This window comes from Lemur catta, chromosome 24 (assembly GCF_020740605.2).
Source record: "Lemur catta isolate mLemCat1 chromosome 24, mLemCat1.pri, whole genome shotgun sequence".
NCBI classification, from domain to species: Eukaryota; Metazoa; Chordata; class Mammalia; order Primates; family Lemuridae; genus Lemur; species Lemur catta.
In genome coordinates, this window is record NC_059151.1 from 4,450,368 (window position 1) to 4,467,809 (window position 17,442).

The window sequence follows — 17,442 nt, forward strand, 5'->3', positions numbered from 1 at the left end:
TGCGGGCCCCACCCTGCGACACTCAGCCTTGTGGAAAGGGGGGAATTTCTGAAGCCCAGACTGGAAACTGGATTCCCTGAAACGGGGGTGATCTGGGGATAGACCGTTCTCATCTGATCTTCAAACAGCTCTTGGACCCCTAGCGACCTAGAGCCTGCCCTGCCTCCTGCGTCTCGGGGGGTCACGTTCTTGGGGTTCTGGTCTCATTTCTCACCGCCGTGCGGCACGTGGCTCAGACTCGAGTGACCCCTTCCTGGAGCTGGCGACTATACGCTGTGAGTCCCACTGTCAGGGACCTCGCTGTGTCCCCAGGCTGCGAAGCTTCGTTTCTGCGCCAGCCTCTGTGACTGTTCCGGGCAGAAGGTGACGAAGTTCCAAGGGCACAGTGTACACAAGGAACACTAACTCCAAGCCCGCCTACAGGCTCGATCTCGACAGTTAAGCGAGTCAGCAGAAGAGGATTTTTGCTGTATTGAGTTGAGTGGCTTCCTTGCTACCTACCCGCTTACCCGCTTCTAAGTTGCTAAACACCAGCACTGAAGTGAGTGTTTCTTCTTCGTCGGCTGTTCTCTTGGCACCACCAGAGTCCTGATCAGTTTGTGGGGACTGACGGGCGTGTGGCTTATGAGGTCTGCCACGTTGGTTTCCAGTCGCAGCTAGCCTGTCCTAAAGGAAAATGAAAATACACAAACAACTCTCATGCCACTTCTGGACTTTGGTGTTTCCTTTTTTGAAGTAGCCTTGTGGGTGGTTTATGCTTAGTTTTGCCGTGGGGACCTGTGTGGGTCATTAACTGCCTGGAGATAAAGGATGCTTTCTCCCAGCCATCGAAACTACAAGGAAAAAATGTGTTTTACTAAGTGCTCGTATGCGAGTTAATGTCAATCTGGGTATTTCAGCAAATTTTGACTTTTCCCAAAGGTAAATTTCCCATCTTCTTTCAATGCCTGCTAGACCCAGCTGTGTGGTCTGAAATCTAAAATTCAAGAGACTTCACTGGGCCCCTTGGTGACAGGGTACCCTGGGCACCCTTAGGTGTCCGATTGACGAGGGGGTTGCTGGTACCGGTGGTTGGGTTTTATTTTCACCCCACTGTTTCCAGTGGATTGTTCTTCTCTCCACCACCACTGGCCGTCCCTCGAGTGTCACCACTGAGCCGTGGAACGGAGGGTTGTGTGCTGGGCAGGGCCCTGTCGCAAGGCCCCAGCCAGCCGCCCTGGGCTTCCGCGACTGGCCCGCGCTCACGGGGGAAGCAGGTGTGGGGTCGCCTGTTGCGTTTCAGTCGTGAGTTTCAAACGTGCCTGCTGACCGCATGGATCGTCTCCTCCTCGGGTCCCTCGCGATGCATTTCTTCCACCTTCTGTAACGAGGGATTACGTTCCTGAGGAACCGATTTCTTTTTCTACCCAGAGTGTTCGTAATTTCTTTGCGTCGGCTGATTGGAAGGTCAGAACCTGATTTGCAGGTTGTCTAGTGCGCCGCACAGCCGTGCTGTCTAGCAGGCATAAGATGCGAGCATGTACGTAATTTTTAAATTTTCTAGTAGCCATGTTAAAAACTACAAAAGGAGAAAAATGGAAAAGAAAACTAGTAAAAAATAATTTTAATAACTTGAATCCGATGTATCTAAAATATTACCTCGTACAGAAGGATGGGCTACAAAACAATTTTTACAATGTCAACATTTAGTCAACCTAAGAATATGTACATCTATTATACATGAAGAAAAAACATTGAATCAATATAAAAGTTACTACATTCCCTTTTTTGCACTGCCTTTGAAGTCACTTTGACTTCAGACAAGCCAGCCCTCTTCCCTTCTGAGTGTTCTCGCTTCTGTACACGCCCCAAGGTTCAAAGCAAGTATCTCTGTAAGCCAACCCTGAACGATCTTGTTTGAAACAGGACGATGCATAAATGAATAAAAGTGCTTCTGCAAAGGAGTCCAGGCAGGGCTGGCTGGCGGGATGCCGGGAGAAGGGAGGGCACGTTTTTTCTATTTCCCATCCTTTTGTAGGAGCCAGGCTGCTTTTTGGTGTCTGGGCAGACCTTGAGCCTACACATGTTGATTTTATTCACTTCTCCTGGAGAAATTCAGGAGAAGAGGAAGGCGCAGTGGTAAGCACTGGGACCTCTCACAGTTAACTGGAAGAATTCTTTTTTTTAACAGCTTAAGAGAGGATTTCAGGCTTGTTAGCGATTGTTCTAAATTGACTGCTGGTGTCCCAGATTCCTGACTCGGTGACCTGACACTTGGGGAGTTTTGTTCTAAACGCACATGAGAATTAATCGAAGGACTCCCACCTGTCACTCACCTGCCACTTGCCAGACAGTGTGTGGGCTCCTCCTTCCTGAACCCGGACCCGTGGGAAGGAAGCTGCCATGAAGTCTGTGGGTGGGACATCTTGTTAAGGTGTGTTGACAAGCCCGGCACAAGAACACGAAAAAGACACGTGCCATGAAGACTTCTTTTAATGATTAAATGTATTTGTTTGCACCTTACTTGGTATAAATGGATGCTCCTGAAGTCCTTAAATTCTGTAGTTGCAAATTCCCTTCCTCCCACTAAAATTGTATTTGCAGTCTTTCATTTTGCAATTAAATCTTTTGAAAAATAAAACCATAGAGAGAGAGAGAGAGAGAGAGAGAGAAGAAGACAATTTGGGGAAGTTGGAAAACAGGGCGGGAGGGTCGCTTGAATCGAGGAGTTCACGACCAGCCTAAGCAACCTAGTGAGACCCCATCTCTATAAAAAATAGAAAAAATTAGCCAGGTGTGGTGGCGCATGCCTGCAGTCCCAGCTACTCAGGAGGCTGAGACAGGAGGATCACTTGAGCCCAGGAGTTTGAGGTTGCTGTGAGCTGCGATGACTCCACTGCACTCTAGCCCAGGTGATGGAGCGAGACCCTGTCTCAAATAAATAAATAAACAATAAAAAAGAAAGAAAATTAAATCGACGGAGGAGAGCAAATGTTAGCCAGAATCCCAGAGCAACTGTTTTTTTGTTGTTGCTATGTAGCTTTGTGGCCCTTTCTGTAGGATATGCAGAGGATTTCATAGACTGGTTCTTTTTCAACACTGTACTTATGTTTCATTGCAAGTCAAGCTTTAAGCATCTCACTCTGAATTTTATACAAACAATACATGAATGGGTGTAAGCGGATGGTTCTTTTGAAAGATGTGGGGGGAACCTCCTAAAAATATTCTGTGTTACTTGATGTGAATATACGTGTTTTACTGATTCTTTTATATTTAGAGAAACATTGATGATATGCTGAAGTCTGCTTAGCCATCTTGTTGTCAGCTATTTAGACAAGTCCCTTTCCTGGGTATGAGGAATAGTCTTTCTTCAGGCAGAAATCGCATCAAATCTGGACTGTCTGTCCCCTGCCCCACCCACGTCACACGCCCTCATGTATTCAAGTCCCCTCTTTGCCTTTTCTGTATTTTCTTTCCTTTCTCGTCTGTGCAATTATGTCTGTAACAATTTGCTTTGTCTGTTGTGTTATAATGACAGGGTGAAGCAGAAAGAGACTATGATAACAAAAAAGTCAGACTGGAGAAAGAAACCAAATCACAGTCCTCTTCATCCTCATCCTCCTCCTCCTCCCACAAAGAATCTTCTAAAACAAAGTGAGTATGGAGATCAGCAAAGCCTAACCTCAAAGGCGCTCAAGTCGTCTTGGGCGTGGACATGACAAAAAAGTTCTTCTTCTGCAGTAGAATCAGGGCGTCAGTAAACCTTTAGGGCTGGTTTTGTCACGTGCTGAGTTTGTGTTGCTTTCATCCATAAGGACCTTTCATTTGGCAGCAGACTTAGATTTTTCAGAAGCATTTTTACTGTGGACAATTTCCTAAACATGTGGAATTATATTTTCTCTAAAGGAGAATAAGAAAGGTACTATTATTATCATCCCTACTTTGCAGAATTGGAAACGGAGACACAGAGATAAAATTATTTGGCTAACGTCAAAGAGTTCTTCCTGGGTGGTAGAGCCAGCCTGTGGCCCCCGGGAGCCAGGGTTCCACGTTCTTTTCTGGAGATGAGTGAGAATCTGCAGGACCCCTTGTGCCTGTTGCTGGGGAGAGGGGTGACAGGTGGCAGTGCCAGGACAGCATGAATATAAAAAGCAATTATTTCGTCTCTGATTTATTCAAGAAAGTGCTTCACAAAATGACTTGACAAAAGCAAGTGCGTCGTGTCCCCCAGGGGGAGCCAACAGAGATGTGAGGGGGGGTCGGAGTGGAGCGGGCACCTGGGTGCGGGACGGGGAGCCACCGGACAAGGGTTGGGACTGGCTAGGGAAGTTGGGACCGATGGCAGACTCTGCAAGCTTAGTGAAAAATTATACAACTTCATTTATTACTAATAGATAGGGCTAGATTTTTCAAAGGCATCAAAAAGTCCCTGAAATTCAGCCTTTCCGCAACGTGATTTCATGCACAGTCTTTTGTGCCCATGGCCAGTTTGTCCTTTATAATTGAACAGCTAAGCCCTGTGACTCGTGCTCTGCCTCAGCTGAGGTTTGTACAATGTTTCACTCCAGGACGCCCCGGCCCTCTTCAGAGCCCTCAAAGAAGGAAATGCTTCCTCCCCCACCAGTGTCCTCCTCCTCCTCCTCCTCCACCGCCGCCTCCCAGAAGCCAGCCAAGCCTGCACATAAGAGGTCAAGGCGGGAACCAGACGCCTGTGGCCAGGAACCTCCCAAAAGTGCCAGTAATAGCAAGAGCAACCACAAAGACTCTTCCGTTCCCAAGCACAGAAAAGTGGAGGGGAAGGGCTCCGGAAGCTCCACGGAACACAGAGTAAGTGGGGGCGGCAGGTATTGTGTAAAACGGGGGATATTTGGTGTTTCTGTACTTTAAGTTCCCAAGTAACATACGTTCCGCATAATGGTACCTGAGAACTATTCATTACTTCTAATAATGCAGGCCGGGCGCGGTGGCTCACGCCTGTAATCCTAGCACTGTGGGAGGCCGAGGTGGGCGGATCGCTCGAGGTCAGGAGTTCGAGACCAGCCTGAGCAAGAGTGAGACCCCGTCTCTACTAAAAATAGAAAGAAATTATATGGACAGCTAAAAATATATATAGAAAAAATTAGCCAGGCATGGTGGCGCATGCCTGTAGTCCCAGCTACTCCGGAGGCTGAGGCAGGAGGATTGCTTGAGCCCAGGAGTTTGAGGTTGCTGTGAGCTAGGCTGACGCCACGGCACTCTAGCCTGGGTGACAGAGTGAGACTCTGTCTCAAAAAAAATAAATAAATAAATAAGTAATGCAATAATGAATTGTTTGTGTTTAAAATTCTACTTTTTGGAGAAAGGTACTTAATATTATACAAAAATTTAGTTGTCAATTCTTAAAGGATTCAGAGGTGAAAAATCAAAATAGATTTTTGTTCTAATTTTCTACTGGGTGGTTTGCAGTAAGAAATGATTTATGTATCCAGGTTCTCGCTTCAAATGTTTGATCTCAAATATTTGCATCACTGGCTATAACGGGGGAAAGATATCTACTTTTTCAAGTGTTCCTCTCTTCCTGTTAATCTGGCGGGGGGTGTGTGTGTGTGTATTATCTAAGAGAAAATGTTATGTTTGGCTTTGTGTGTTATCTGCTTTCTCCGACATTCTTGTCTTAACATCTTTTTGAGTCCGCAGTACAATTAGAACCTACCAGTTCTATTGAATCTGAGCTAGGAAAGTGCTTGACCAAGCCAGAGTGTGCAGTGTTTAAGTTACTTGTTTTGAAATACGATTTTGGACTAATTAAGAGGGATGGTACTTTAAGGACAGTGATCTTAAATGTTGCAGTAGGTTACTGCAAAAGTAATTGCAGTTTTAGCATTGTTGAAATTTGATATTGGAATACAGTCTTAAATTCAGTTGTTATACATCATTTTAATGTGCATTTGTTACCTTTTTTTTTTTTGCTAATGACTTATTACTTGCTGTCTATCTGATATTTATTTTGGACTGTGGAAATGATGTTAGACAAAAAGCAAATTCAAGCAATTTTCTTGAGTTCAAAATAGGTCGTAAAAGCAGTGGAGACCACTCACAACATCAACAACAAGTTTGGCCCAGGAACTGCTAACGAATGTACAGGGCAGGGGTGGTTTGCGAAGTTTTGCAAAGGAGACGAGAGCCTTGAAGATGAGGAGCGCAGTGGCGGCCGTGGGAAGTTGACAGCGACCAGTTGAATGTAATCATTGAAGCTGATCCTCTTAGAGCTATGTGGGAAGTTGCCGAAGAACTCAACTTCTACCATTCTGTGGTCGTTCGGCATTTGAAGCAAATTGGAAAGGTGAAAAAGCTCAGTAAGTGGGTGCCTCATGAGCTGACCGAAAATCAAAAAAATCATTTTGAAGTGTCTTTTCTTTTCGTACACAACAACAACAAACCATTTCTTGATTGGATTGTGACATGCGATGAAAAGTGGATTTTATACAACAACCAGCCACAGCCAGTTCAGTGGCTGGACTGAGAAGCAGCTCCAAAGCCCTTCCCAAAGCCAAGCTTGCACCAAAGAAAGGTCATGGCCACTGTTCGGGGTCTGCTGCCGGTCTGACCCACTGCAGCTTTCTGAATCCCGGCGAAACCTTTGCATCTGAGAAGCATGCTCAGCAAATCGATGAGATGCACGAAAACTGCAACGCCTGCAGCCGGCGTTGGTCACCAGAAAGGGCCCAATTCTTCCCCACGACAACGCCCCACCACACGTCGCCCAACCAACACTTCAGAAGCTGAAAGAACTGGGCTGCGAAGTTCTGCCTCCTCCGCCACATTCACCTGACCTCTTGCCAGCCAACTCCCACCTCAAGCATCTCGACAACTTTTTGCAGGGAAAAAGCTTCCACAGCCAGCAGGATGCAGAAAATGCTTTCCAAGAGTTCATGGAATCTGAAAGTATGGATTTTTATGCTACAGGAATAAACACATTTGTTTCTCGTTGGCAAAAATGTGTTGATTGTAATGGTTCCTACTTGGATTGAGCCTAGTTTTAATGATTTAAAATTCATGGTCCGAAACCGCAATTACTTTTGCACCAACCTAATATAATCTGTATGTTGATTTTCGTTTTTAAGGGACCTTCCAGAGACGCTGCAAACCCTTTTCCAGTGCCTTCGTTGCCAAATGGTAACTCCAAACCAGGGAAACCGCAAGTGAAGTCTGACAAGTAAGACTTGGGACTCCTTCCCCCACCTCCTCCGCCCCCCCTGCGCCCTTCCTCCTCTGCCCTGCTCACCCTCCCCTTCCTCTCCCTCCTCTGTCAGTCCCTTAGTCTTCTTGCCCTGGTCTAGTGATTCTCGGCTCATATAACCCACCCCTGGTTTTTCTTCTTCTTTTGCAGACAAGCAGATTTTCACATGAGGGAGGCAAAAAAGTTGAAGCAGAAAGCAGAGTCAATGGTCAGTCTTGGTTCTTTATCCCTTTGGTAGAATCTATCTTCTGATTAAAAAAAAAATCGGTAGCGCCCATTCTGCCACGTTGCCTGTCACTGCAGGTGGCAGGGCTGCCCGGGGCCACAGCACACGCCACCCGGGAGAGGCAGGGTCCCAGGGACAAGGGCGGAGGGGTCTTGGTGCAATTACTGTCTTTGGCTCCGTTGATTCAGTCTGATCGTGGGCAAATGTACAAAGTACCTGTCGCGGTTTTACACATCGGTGCACGACAGTTGATCTACCTGGTGGTGATTTAGCACCTGAGTAGTTTTTTGTCCCATTGAATCCTTTGGATGTGAAAAACAGTCCTGCTCTTGAAAGTCAATTTGTGTCCACTCTGAACCATCTCCCGGGGTGGGGGACCCTGTTTGCATTCCAGGTCTATCTTAAAGCGCTTGAGAGAATGACCTAAGGAGTTAGTTGAGCAAAGCCGTTGGATGCAGGTTTAAGGTGAAGGCGGTGATCGTGCTGTTGTTAAACATGCCTCAACGGCACGGGCTTTCTTCACGCCGGTGCCCTTTGGACTTTCTGGAAGGAAGGTGGCGGTTTTGTTGCTAGTTGTAGACATGATTAAAGATGCTTTTACATCTCTGCTGCAATATAATGAGATGTTTGCCCTTCACCACAGTTAAACATCTAAGACTCTGAGGCTTTTCTGTATTTTAGTGTGTTCCCCAAACGTAAACCCCTGTAAACGCGAAACCTTCCGTGGAAAGGCATTTGTCGAACTTTGTGCCACAGGAGCAGAGCATGAGTTGCTTTCATTGTTCCACATGCAAACCTACCCACACGTTCCACAGGCCCCCGGGGACCCGAATCAGACGGCTCTGTGGTGGTCACGCGATCTTGGCCGGTGCTTTCCAACCCCAGTCTGCAGACGGGCGTCTGTGCTCAGACGGGCTGGAGAGGGTGGGCTGAGAATCTCTGGAATTTCGGAAAAGAGTAAACACTTAGCACTGTCATCCAGTTATCTAAAGCTTATCTTGACATTGGATGCTTTCAGCACTAGATTCCCTGATTATTCACACAAGTGAGATGAATATTCCACGGAACTTTGTTTTTTTGAGACAAGGTCTTGCTCTGTCTCCCACCAGGAGTGCTGGGATTATGGGCATGAGCCACCGCAGCAGGCCAGGACTGGTTTTAATCTGTACATACGCATTTCTTCTTCCTCCTACCCAGGGCTGTCGCCCATTCCGGTGTGCTAGGACAGTCGTGCTTTGCGCCTGTTGCATCCCGTTTTAATAAATAAATACATTCCATTTCACTCTCAAAATACGCCAGTTTGGACAATAAACCAGTATGGCACCCTCTCCATAATATTGAACTGCATAATGTGTCAAAGGTGTGCATCTGGCATCCCGAATAATCAAGTGCACAGCTGTGTGTAGAGGATCGATCCTATTTTATCTCTGTGTCATACCCTGTGTGAAGCATGACAGCCAGGACACTGTCGCTTCAACGCTGTGTCTGGAGTGTCGACATTAACCTTACAGAATCCTTAAGGAAGTGGATATTGGCAAATGGCTGTGCTATACTGTAGTTTCTTTTGTCTCTACCCTAAGACCAATATTAATTTTGGAAATTCCATGGAGGAGATGGTGTTGAATAAGCAAATTTGGAGAATTAGATTCCCATCAGTGAAGCAAACCAGTCATGCCCTGTACCTCTGATGAACTGGAGCGTGCTAATGTGGTTGTTATTCTTTCTGTCACTCATCTTCGGAGCCTGGGTTGTCTAGAAAAAAATATTTTTAATTTAAGTTTAAAATTCAATTTTACAGTAAGATTCAATATTCTGGAATATATGTATACATATACACGTGTGTGTGTGTGTGTGTGTGTAGCAACCCAGTTCGTTTCACTACTGGTAAAACACAAGACCAGTCTGCACTGAAGTAATCCTGTTGCTCACCAAGGGGACGAGTCCTTCCTCTCCTGGCACGGGGGTGCAGCAGCCCATAACCGTCTCTTTGCTGATATGTCAGCGTCTCCTTATATTCCACCTATGTCTTTACTGTTGATATTGTCATTCTCTTTGTGACCATGCCAAATAGAAGGCATTGGCAGAAATACAGACACACTTGCGAGCGCCGTGTTAATCAGCGGCTCTCAACATGTGGTCCACGTGCCACATGCAGAGAAAAAGTGAGTTGTATCCATCTCAGTTGAATTTGCCATGTGCCACTGTGAGAAGAGTGACAAAACTGTGTATTCAGGTTTAGGGTGAACACCAACGCCTGATTTTATTAATATTTCCATATCCCTTTAAAGGACTGAAATTTGATCCTTGTGGGCCCGGGGGCTGGTCTTGTCCACAAACGCTAGAGGCCAAAGGAGATTCACTAACCCGGTGGGCTCTAAAAAGCATAACACAATTATTGTTAGGTATTATATCTCTGGTGCTCATGAGCCATAATACACGTTTTCTACTGTTCATTAAACTGAAACACACAAACAAGTGTCTGTGTTACTCCAGGAATGTGGAAAATGTTTCTCTGGAAAGTGGCATATTGAATCATTGCACACTAAGGACAAGGCAGCTGGGGGCTCGTTGCCTTAGTTGGACACGTGCTTTCTTAAAGCTTAGAGAGTAGTCTTACTACGGAGTTCTCTTCTTTTTCCTAATGCATTTTTGCTGAAAGGAATTTTTCCATGGGTCAGAGCTGGCAGGCCCCGGTTAGCGTTTTTAGCTGGTTCATTCTCACACGTCTCGGTGGTGATGGAACTGAGACGGCGGAGGAAGGTTGCACGAAAGAACGTGGGTGAGAAACTCGATGGAAGCCTGTGCTCGGCCTAACAATGCCCACGCTCTTCTCCTGCAGACGGACAAGGTGGGGAAGGCTTTCAAGTACCTGGAAGCCGTCCTGTCCTTCATCGAGTGTGGGATCGCCATGGAGTCTGAAAGCCCGGCGTGCAAGGCCGCCTACGCCGTGTACACGGACACCGTGGAGCTCATCAAGTGGGTGCTGGCTCGGGTTACGCCTGTTCTTTGCTTCTCTGCATTTCAGCGGGGCTCAGTAAGAGCAAAACCACGTGCTTTCGAGAATAGACGTGTGCTCGTCTGGGTTTCCCAGTGGCCAGGTCGTGGCTCTGAAGCCCGGCTGGCTTCTGCGTTGCTTGCCTGTCTTCGTGTCTTCGGGAAAAACCAATGCAAATCGGAGACGAGCACGATAAGATGTATTTGCGCTGGGGATTTTCCAGCTGCCTTTGTTTAACCTGATGCACTTCTGTGTTTTCCTGTAGATTCGTAATGTCATTAAAATCCTTCTCCGATGCCACGTCAACACAGGAGAAAATATTTGCTGTTTTATGGTGGGTACTTTTTTTTTTGTCTAAATAGTAGTACGTTTGGTTTTGCATCTTTCGCTGTCACAAAAAAGATTGCGAATTTGTTCTCTTACCATGAAAATTACGTCTGCGAGGCCAAGGCGGGAGGGGGATCGCTCAAGATCAGGAGTTCGAGACCAGCCTGAGCAAGAGTGAAACCCCATTTCTACTAAAAACAGAAAGAAATGATCTGGACGGCTAAAAATATATATAGAAAAAAATTAGCCAGGCATGGTGGCACATGTCTGTAGTCCCAGCTACTCTGGGAGGCTGAGGCAGGAGGATGGCTTGCGCCCAGGAGTTTGAGGTTGCTGTGAGCTAGGCTGACGCCACAGCACTCACTCTAGCCCGGGCAACAGAGCGAGACTCTGTCTCAAAAAAAAAAAAAAAATGAAAATTACGATGAAAGGCAGATCGACGCCTTGGTCAGTGGGTGATACCACTGATGTTAATTATTACGAAATGGTGTCTGCTGCCACAGTACTGATGACTCAGTAGATGGTTTCGTCTTGTGATTTAAATTATATCCTTGTGTAGTTGTGGTTTCCACCAATATTCGCTTTTGGTGCTAGTATGAACAGTGCGGTGAGATTCTCGATACGGTTACGTAAATGGGGACTCGCTGTGCTCCTCAGGCTATAACAGTTTAGACAGCTGTGCTGTCCTGGTGGTGGTCACGCCCGCAGGGTAGCACGTCCTGAACTTTTTAACTTCTGCTGTTGTTCGCAGCATGCGTTGCCAGTCCATCTTGAACATGGCGATGTTTCGTTGTAAAAAAGACATAGCAATAAAGTATTCTCGTACTCTCAACGAACACTTCGTGAGTTCTTCCAGAGTCGCCCAGGCACCTTCCCCGTGCATTGCAAGGTAATTCTAGATGGGATTTAAATAATTCCCAGAACTGAGTCATTTCTTCATTTGCCTCTTGCAACTGTGTGTGTCTGTCTGTCTTTGGCTTTTCAGAAATTATTGGCTTCATTTGTGTGCTGATTGCTCCTTAAACTTAAATCATTAGCATATTTCTGCCTTTTGAGAAATAGTTACAAATCAAGGTTTTTGCTGGTTGGATAGCATAAAAAGGTAATTGCAGAGAATGTCCAGTTTGAGGATCTTTAGATGTGAGACTGAGAACACACAAGAGGCAGAGCCGAGTCCTTTCTCCCTTACGTGTATAACAAACACGTCTTCTTGGCATGTCAGTAAACAAGAACTTTCCAGAGCCATATGCCCTCCGCCTTCTCCAGGATCCACACCAGTGATGCTAAGAATGAAAATAATGATCTCCAGCAAAATTCTGTAGCCCACTTTGTGAACCGAAACTGTTGACCTGTGCTGTAAGGTGTTGAAAAACAGAATCCCTGTGCAGGTGTTTTTAAAATGAAGATGACGTTTTCTTCCCTGTGCCTCCTGTCTAGCATCTTTTCAGTTTGGCTGGACTCCTTGTGAAGTTTCTAGTCTGATAGGTTTTGCTGTTTTAAGAATATCCCTCACATGACTGCCCCACTTCCAGACATTCAAGAGAAGAGACTCTCCCATATGGCCTCTCCTAAATAAGAAAGTTCTGGTGGAGAAGTAACTTCTCACCTCTGAAAACTTTCTCCACTCCCGCCTCTGAGATATTATTCCAAGCTCATAATTTGTTGGTCACATCAATGTCTCCGCGGTTTCACTTGCCTTTCTTGTTTGATCCACGTGGAGGCGTATGTTAAATCGTTACGTGCAAATATTCAGCCAAGAGTGGGGTAAAGATAAAACGCCTGATACTGCCCTGCCCAGTCTCCTCTGAGCCTGTCCCACCGTGGTTCGTTCACTGGTTCAGTGCATTCTTCAAGAGCCTACTCGTAGCACCTACTGTGCGACAAGCTGGTAATACAAAGATTAATGAGACATCATCTCGGCTTTCATGGTGCTGTGACCTAGGAAAAGGAGTAGGCAGAAAAGTGCAAGGAAAAGGTTGGAGTCGTGGCAGAAAGGAAGCTGGGCTGTCTGCATGGTGTCTGGAGGAGTGCTGGGTGGAGGGCGGGTGCTCAGCGTCGGAGGAAAGAAGCGTGGTGGGAATACACGCGTGCGTGGGCTTCCTGGGAACTGGGGGTGAAGAGAGACAGAGTCCAGCAGAGAAAGCAGAGCGTGCGAGTGGCCTGGGAAAGCATGTTTGGATGCAGAGGAGCCCGCTGGGTGACTCTCTGTGTAGGAGTGTTTAGCGGGGATCGTTGTTTGGATGGGTACACACTGAGACTTTGTGACTCGGGCTGCAGTGTCAGGGACAGGAAACCTGTGTGATTGACTGGTTCTCTCTCTCTCCTCTTGCACCTCGCAGAAGCACAGGCACGCCGTCCCCTCGCTCCCCAATGCCTTCTCCTGCCAGCTCCGTCGGGTCCCAGTCGAGCTCTGGCAGTGTGGGGAGCAGCACGATGGCTGCCACCATCAGCACCCCAGTCACCATCCAGAACATGACATCCTCCTATGTCACCATTACGTCCCATGTCCTTACTGCCTTCGACCTTTGGGAACAGGCTGAGGTCCTTACAAGGAAGAATAAAGGTCAGTGACTCTGTGGTGGTCATTTCAGGGGCACGGGGATTGGGAGAGAATAATGTTGGTTTGTATTTTATGTTCCGTTTCTGGAAGAAAAGGAAGCGTGTAGCTGTTTTTACTCTTCATATTTTCTCCCTTCTGCCTCGGCCCAATCGTGATTCTTCCCTGAGCTCTGTAGCAGAGTTGGCTGAGATCTTAGCAACAAAACCACATTAGAAGTGGCTTTAGTGCCTGCCTCTTCAGAAGTTCTGGTGTTGTTATTTCGGCCTGAACTGAAATGCTAGCAGAAGGGTACAGCAAACAAAGACGGAAAGTCTCCGGCTATTCGTGGGCTCAACACATTTGAGATACAAAGTAGCACAACCCAAATGCTGAGTGGACTGTTTGTGCTCAGCGTGTGTTCAGAAAGCTGGCTGGCTACAGTAGAGAGGGACAGCATGCTGAACGTCCTTGAGACTAGCTTGGAGAAGAAGGCCCTTGGAGACATCCAAGGTTTAGGAGAGGTAGCGCCTGCTGTTAGAGGCCCTGCTTGGTGTCAGTGCCAGCGCCAGTGACCACTAAGGAAATGCTTAGATACGTGAATGCCAGACAGGCCATTACATGTAGGGAAGAAGGCAACCAGCGAGCTGTACCCACTTAACTTCCCCATAACCTCTTCGAGCTTTATCTTCCTTAGCAAACTAATAACGCTTTCAGGGTTTCTTCCCCCATTTGTGCATCCATTGACCCAAAAGTATAAATTAGGTATTTTCCAGTGTCAGCCACCGTGCTAAGCATTATGGGTTCAACTTTAAAGCGAACCTGATTTGTCGTCTGGTGGAGGCGTGTGGAGAATTAGCAAGCAATCACAGCGGATAGTGACTTTTTGCTGTGATAGATAAAGTGCAGAATATCATGGGGACATAACCTCTGAAACTTTGATTTTTTTTTTGTTTGTTTCCATTTTTTGTGTGTGCCTGTGTATTCATTTGGTTTTTGTTTGGTTTTGTTTGCAGAATTCTTTGCTCAGCTCAACACAAATGCGTGCACCTTGGCCCTCAACAGCAGCTTGGTGGACCTGGTGCATTACACAAGACAGGGTTTTCAGCAGCTCAAATAAGGAACCAAAACACCTTCGTGGAGCCCAAGTTGATTCAATGCCTTGGGAACTTTTTTTGCACGTTGGAAGCCTCAAAAGCAGTCCGGACGTTTGTGTCATTCAGGATGCCAAACTCTAGGAGAGAAGCACCGTGAGATGGCCAGGACATCTGTCCATGCAAACTCTCAAGAACTGTGTGATCGTCGGTTGGACACTATGGTCACGCAGAAGCAGAGATGAGGAGGCCGGCCCCAGAGATGATCTTGCCTTTCCTAACTAAAGAACAGAAGTGCAATGTAGCCTGAATGGGCGTATGAATGGTCTAGAAACATTTCTTTTTTTTTTTTTTTTTGAATGCAAGTTGAAAATGAAACGAGGAGAAGCAATTTCAACTCTGAAAGCAAATGCACGTCATCTCAGTAGCCACGCTAGTCCATTCCCAGAAGGAAATTTTTTTTAAACAATGATTTTGGGTGAAGGGTTTAGGGTTTTGTGGATGATTTTTTTTTTTCTTTCAAGTTTTGGGGGAAATGTTTGTTTAATAAATTCTGATGGCCATCTGTAAACTGTTAGGTTGTGAAGGACTCCACTGCACTCCACTTTCCGCCAACGAACAGTGGCTTTGATAATAGCAAGTATTGTTGTCATTTATAGAATTGAAGGCGACCCCCGGCCCCCAATGGCCTAGGGCGCTGCGCGTTCAGCCCGGCTCCGATTCCCCGTCGCCCTGCCGGAAGCCGGAAGCCGGAAACCGGAAGTCAGCCCGCGACGGAGCGTGTGGGGAGACGTGGCGATCTCCCCCCCTGCTGCAGCGAAAGGGACTTTTCTGAGTTTCCGACTTTGGGGGAAGAAGGGAACCAACATTTACGCCCGACCAGGTGGCTGAAGTGCTTTTTAATTTTTAATTAGAGCTGGCATTTGAGGTGCTGATCTGTGGTCCACAGTTATTTGGTAACTCACGTTGTCTGACCAACTCAGAGCTTTGTCGGTGAACAAGAAAAAAGAAATCTACTTTGTAGAGAGGCTATATTTTTCTGCTACAAAATTGTTTTATATTTATAGCAAAACTAGACTTTGAGAGCCCTTGATTGTCTAGGGGAAATGAACTCCCAGAGAGGATATGGAGATTTGGGGTGGTTAATTAGACTCAAAAAAAAAAAAAAAATCATCACCACACGCCTTCACTCCAGAATGTTCTCGGTCAACTTGGTTGATCAGGTTGCAGGAGAACTGTGGCCTTCCCTGAAGTTGTTGCCCTGCTGTATACAGTAAACCAGGCCCATTTGCAATGAGCTGAAATGAAAGAACACATCAGAATCCCCATGTCCGTAAGCACAGATTTTCTTTTTCGTTGAAACTTTGAAGGTTATCATTGCAAACGTGTTGAGTGCAGTGTTTTTAAAAGTCAGGTTTTTTTTTTTGTTGTTGTTGTTGTTTTTTAATCCCTTTTGGGAAGAAGTAGAATTTGCACATGTATTAAAATCGAGAAGTGAGCGTCATCTCTGTAACAAACAGGTTTATTTTTCTCCCCTTTTGCCCCATTCTGCCCCCTCCACGTCTCCTACCAAGCATGTTTCACGTTTTCTTATTTATTTACTAGTGAAGAAGGGAGAACCGTCCTTCCTTATAATGAAGATGTCTATGGTGAATGTGAGAGCTTTCTTGGTAGTTGGGTAAATCTATAAAGAGAGATGGTAAATGTATAAAGCACTGCACGGTATGAGTGAGTGTGTGAAGCTGTTCTCTAGTCTCCTCTCCAGCCCATTCCTTCGTTACCACTCGCCAGGCCAGAGTCTATGAGTCCATGTTTGGGTTAGAGCCAGAGAACGACAGCCATAGTAATACCTGGGCATGAGAGCTCGGTGTGAGATGCTGGTGAACTGATCTCCTTTACTGATATTCCAAAGCAAAGCCATGGTCCTTTTTAAACTACTAGTTTGAAAACCTGCTGAATGAAGAGTAATTGCCTGGTAGGTTGTGTGCTTGTGGCATTGTGTGCCCATCTCTTGTAAGAGGGCTGGGGGGGAGGCAGGCACTGGAGCCGTCCTTTGACATCTTTCTTTTTTCCTTACTGCCTTGGCTGTCCCCTCCCCCACGCCCTGTCACTCCTTCAAACAAGCCACCTGTCCGTTGTGAAGGGTTGTGTTCTTTGTGACAGGTGCTGATCTGTGCAGACTGTCTTCTCTCAGCGAGCCACAGCACCCCCTTGACTGCAGGCATTTCTGAGTAGATTTCTCAGCCAATTCTAAAAGAACAGATTGCTTTTCCAGTGGCTTTATTCCTTGTGGCTTCTATATTAAGGTTTTATTTGTCCCTTGGAAACCAGTTTTTTTTTCCCCCCAGACAGGGTCTTGCTCTGTTGCCTGGGCTGGAATGCAGTGGTTTCACCACAGCTCACTGCAGCCTCAAACTCCTGGGCTCAGGCGATCCTCCTGCCTCAGCCTCCCGAGTAGCCAGGACTACAGGCATGTGCCACCATGCCTGGCTAGTTTTTCTGTTTTTTGTAGAGACATGGTCTCACTCTTGCTCAGGCTGGTCTTAAATTCCTCATCTCTAACAATCCTCCCACCTTGGCCTCCCAGAGTGCTAGGATGACAGGCATGAGCCACTTCGTGGGTGGCCAAAAATTAACAAATGTGCATGGATCAATTGGTATTATTTTTGTCATTGGATATTTTTGATCCTTACTGCAGCACTCATTGTACCTAGAAGCATTCCTAACGGCTACCTTTTTAATAGAGTAAGTAAAAGGCAGTGACTGATTGATCCTTAATGTTCATAGGGTCTTTTCGCTGTAGGAATCTAAAGGATTTTTTGAATCATTTGCACTTTTTCACTGTATGCTTACAATTTCCAAGGGCAAAATTTATACTGTGGTAGATGATTTGAAAGGACTAGATTATAAAATTAAACCTTTGAATGGGTGAAGTTCTTAAAACAGTAGTAGTACACATTTCACAGTGAGACAAATACAAAACATCTTAAAAGAGTGAAAATGGAGTGTAAACCTTTAGCACTGCAGTTTGTGTGTGTCTTTAATAGGAAATGGGAGAACACTGTT

At 46.2% G+C, this 17,442-nt stretch overlaps 2 protein-coding genes across 5 annotated transcripts in view; both read left to right on the top strand.

The window, feature by feature from the left end:
- The window catches only part of AFF1 (AF4/FMR2 family member 1), a 162,088-nt gene extending 154,894 nt beyond the window's left edge, over positions 1–7,194 (top strand). For all 4 annotated transcript variants that reach the window (XM_045536784.1, XM_045536786.1, XM_045536785.1 and 1 more), the window contains 3 exons: positions 3,518–3,633; positions 4,548–4,806; positions 7,083–7,194. In XM_045536784.1, the coding sequence (XP_045392740.1) occupies positions 3,518–3,633; positions 4,548–4,806; positions 7,083–7,178 (471 nt within the window). In that variant the 3' untranslated portion in view covers positions 7,179–7,194. The remainder of the gene's footprint in view (positions 1–3,517; positions 3,634–4,547; positions 4,807–7,082) is intronic.
- Positions 7,195–7,289: 95 nt separating this feature from the next.
- Positions 7,290–14,531, top strand: LOC123627300 (AF4/FMR2 family member 1-like). The gene is made up of 6 exons (XM_045536788.1): positions 7,290–7,406; positions 10,264–10,400; positions 10,685–10,753; positions 11,498–11,635; positions 13,086–13,309; positions 14,299–14,531. Exons 1-6 carry the CDS (start codon positions 7,365–7,367, stop codon positions 14,400–14,402), a joined length of 714 nt encoding a protein of 237 aa, XP_045392744.1. The 5' UTR covers positions 7,290–7,364; the 3' UTR covers positions 14,403–14,531.
- The last annotated feature ends 2,911 nt before the right edge of the window (positions 14,532–17,442 follow it).

What these genes read in the sequence shown, in the direction of transcription:
- LOC123627300 (XM_045536788.1), top strand. Translation starts at nt 7,365, where the DNA reads ATGAGGGAGGCAAAAAAGTTGAAGCAGAAAGCAGAGTCAATG. An exon ending in GACACCGTGGAGCTCATCAA is followed by an intron (nt 10,401 to 10,684) that starts GTGGGTGCTGGC and finishes GTTTTCCTGTAG; the next exon opens with ATTCGTAATGTCATTAAAAT. An exon ending in CCTTCCCCGTGCATTGCAAG is followed by an intron (nt 11,636 to 13,085) that starts GTAATTCTAGAT and finishes TGCACCTCGCAG; the next exon opens with AAGCACAGGCACGCCGTCCC.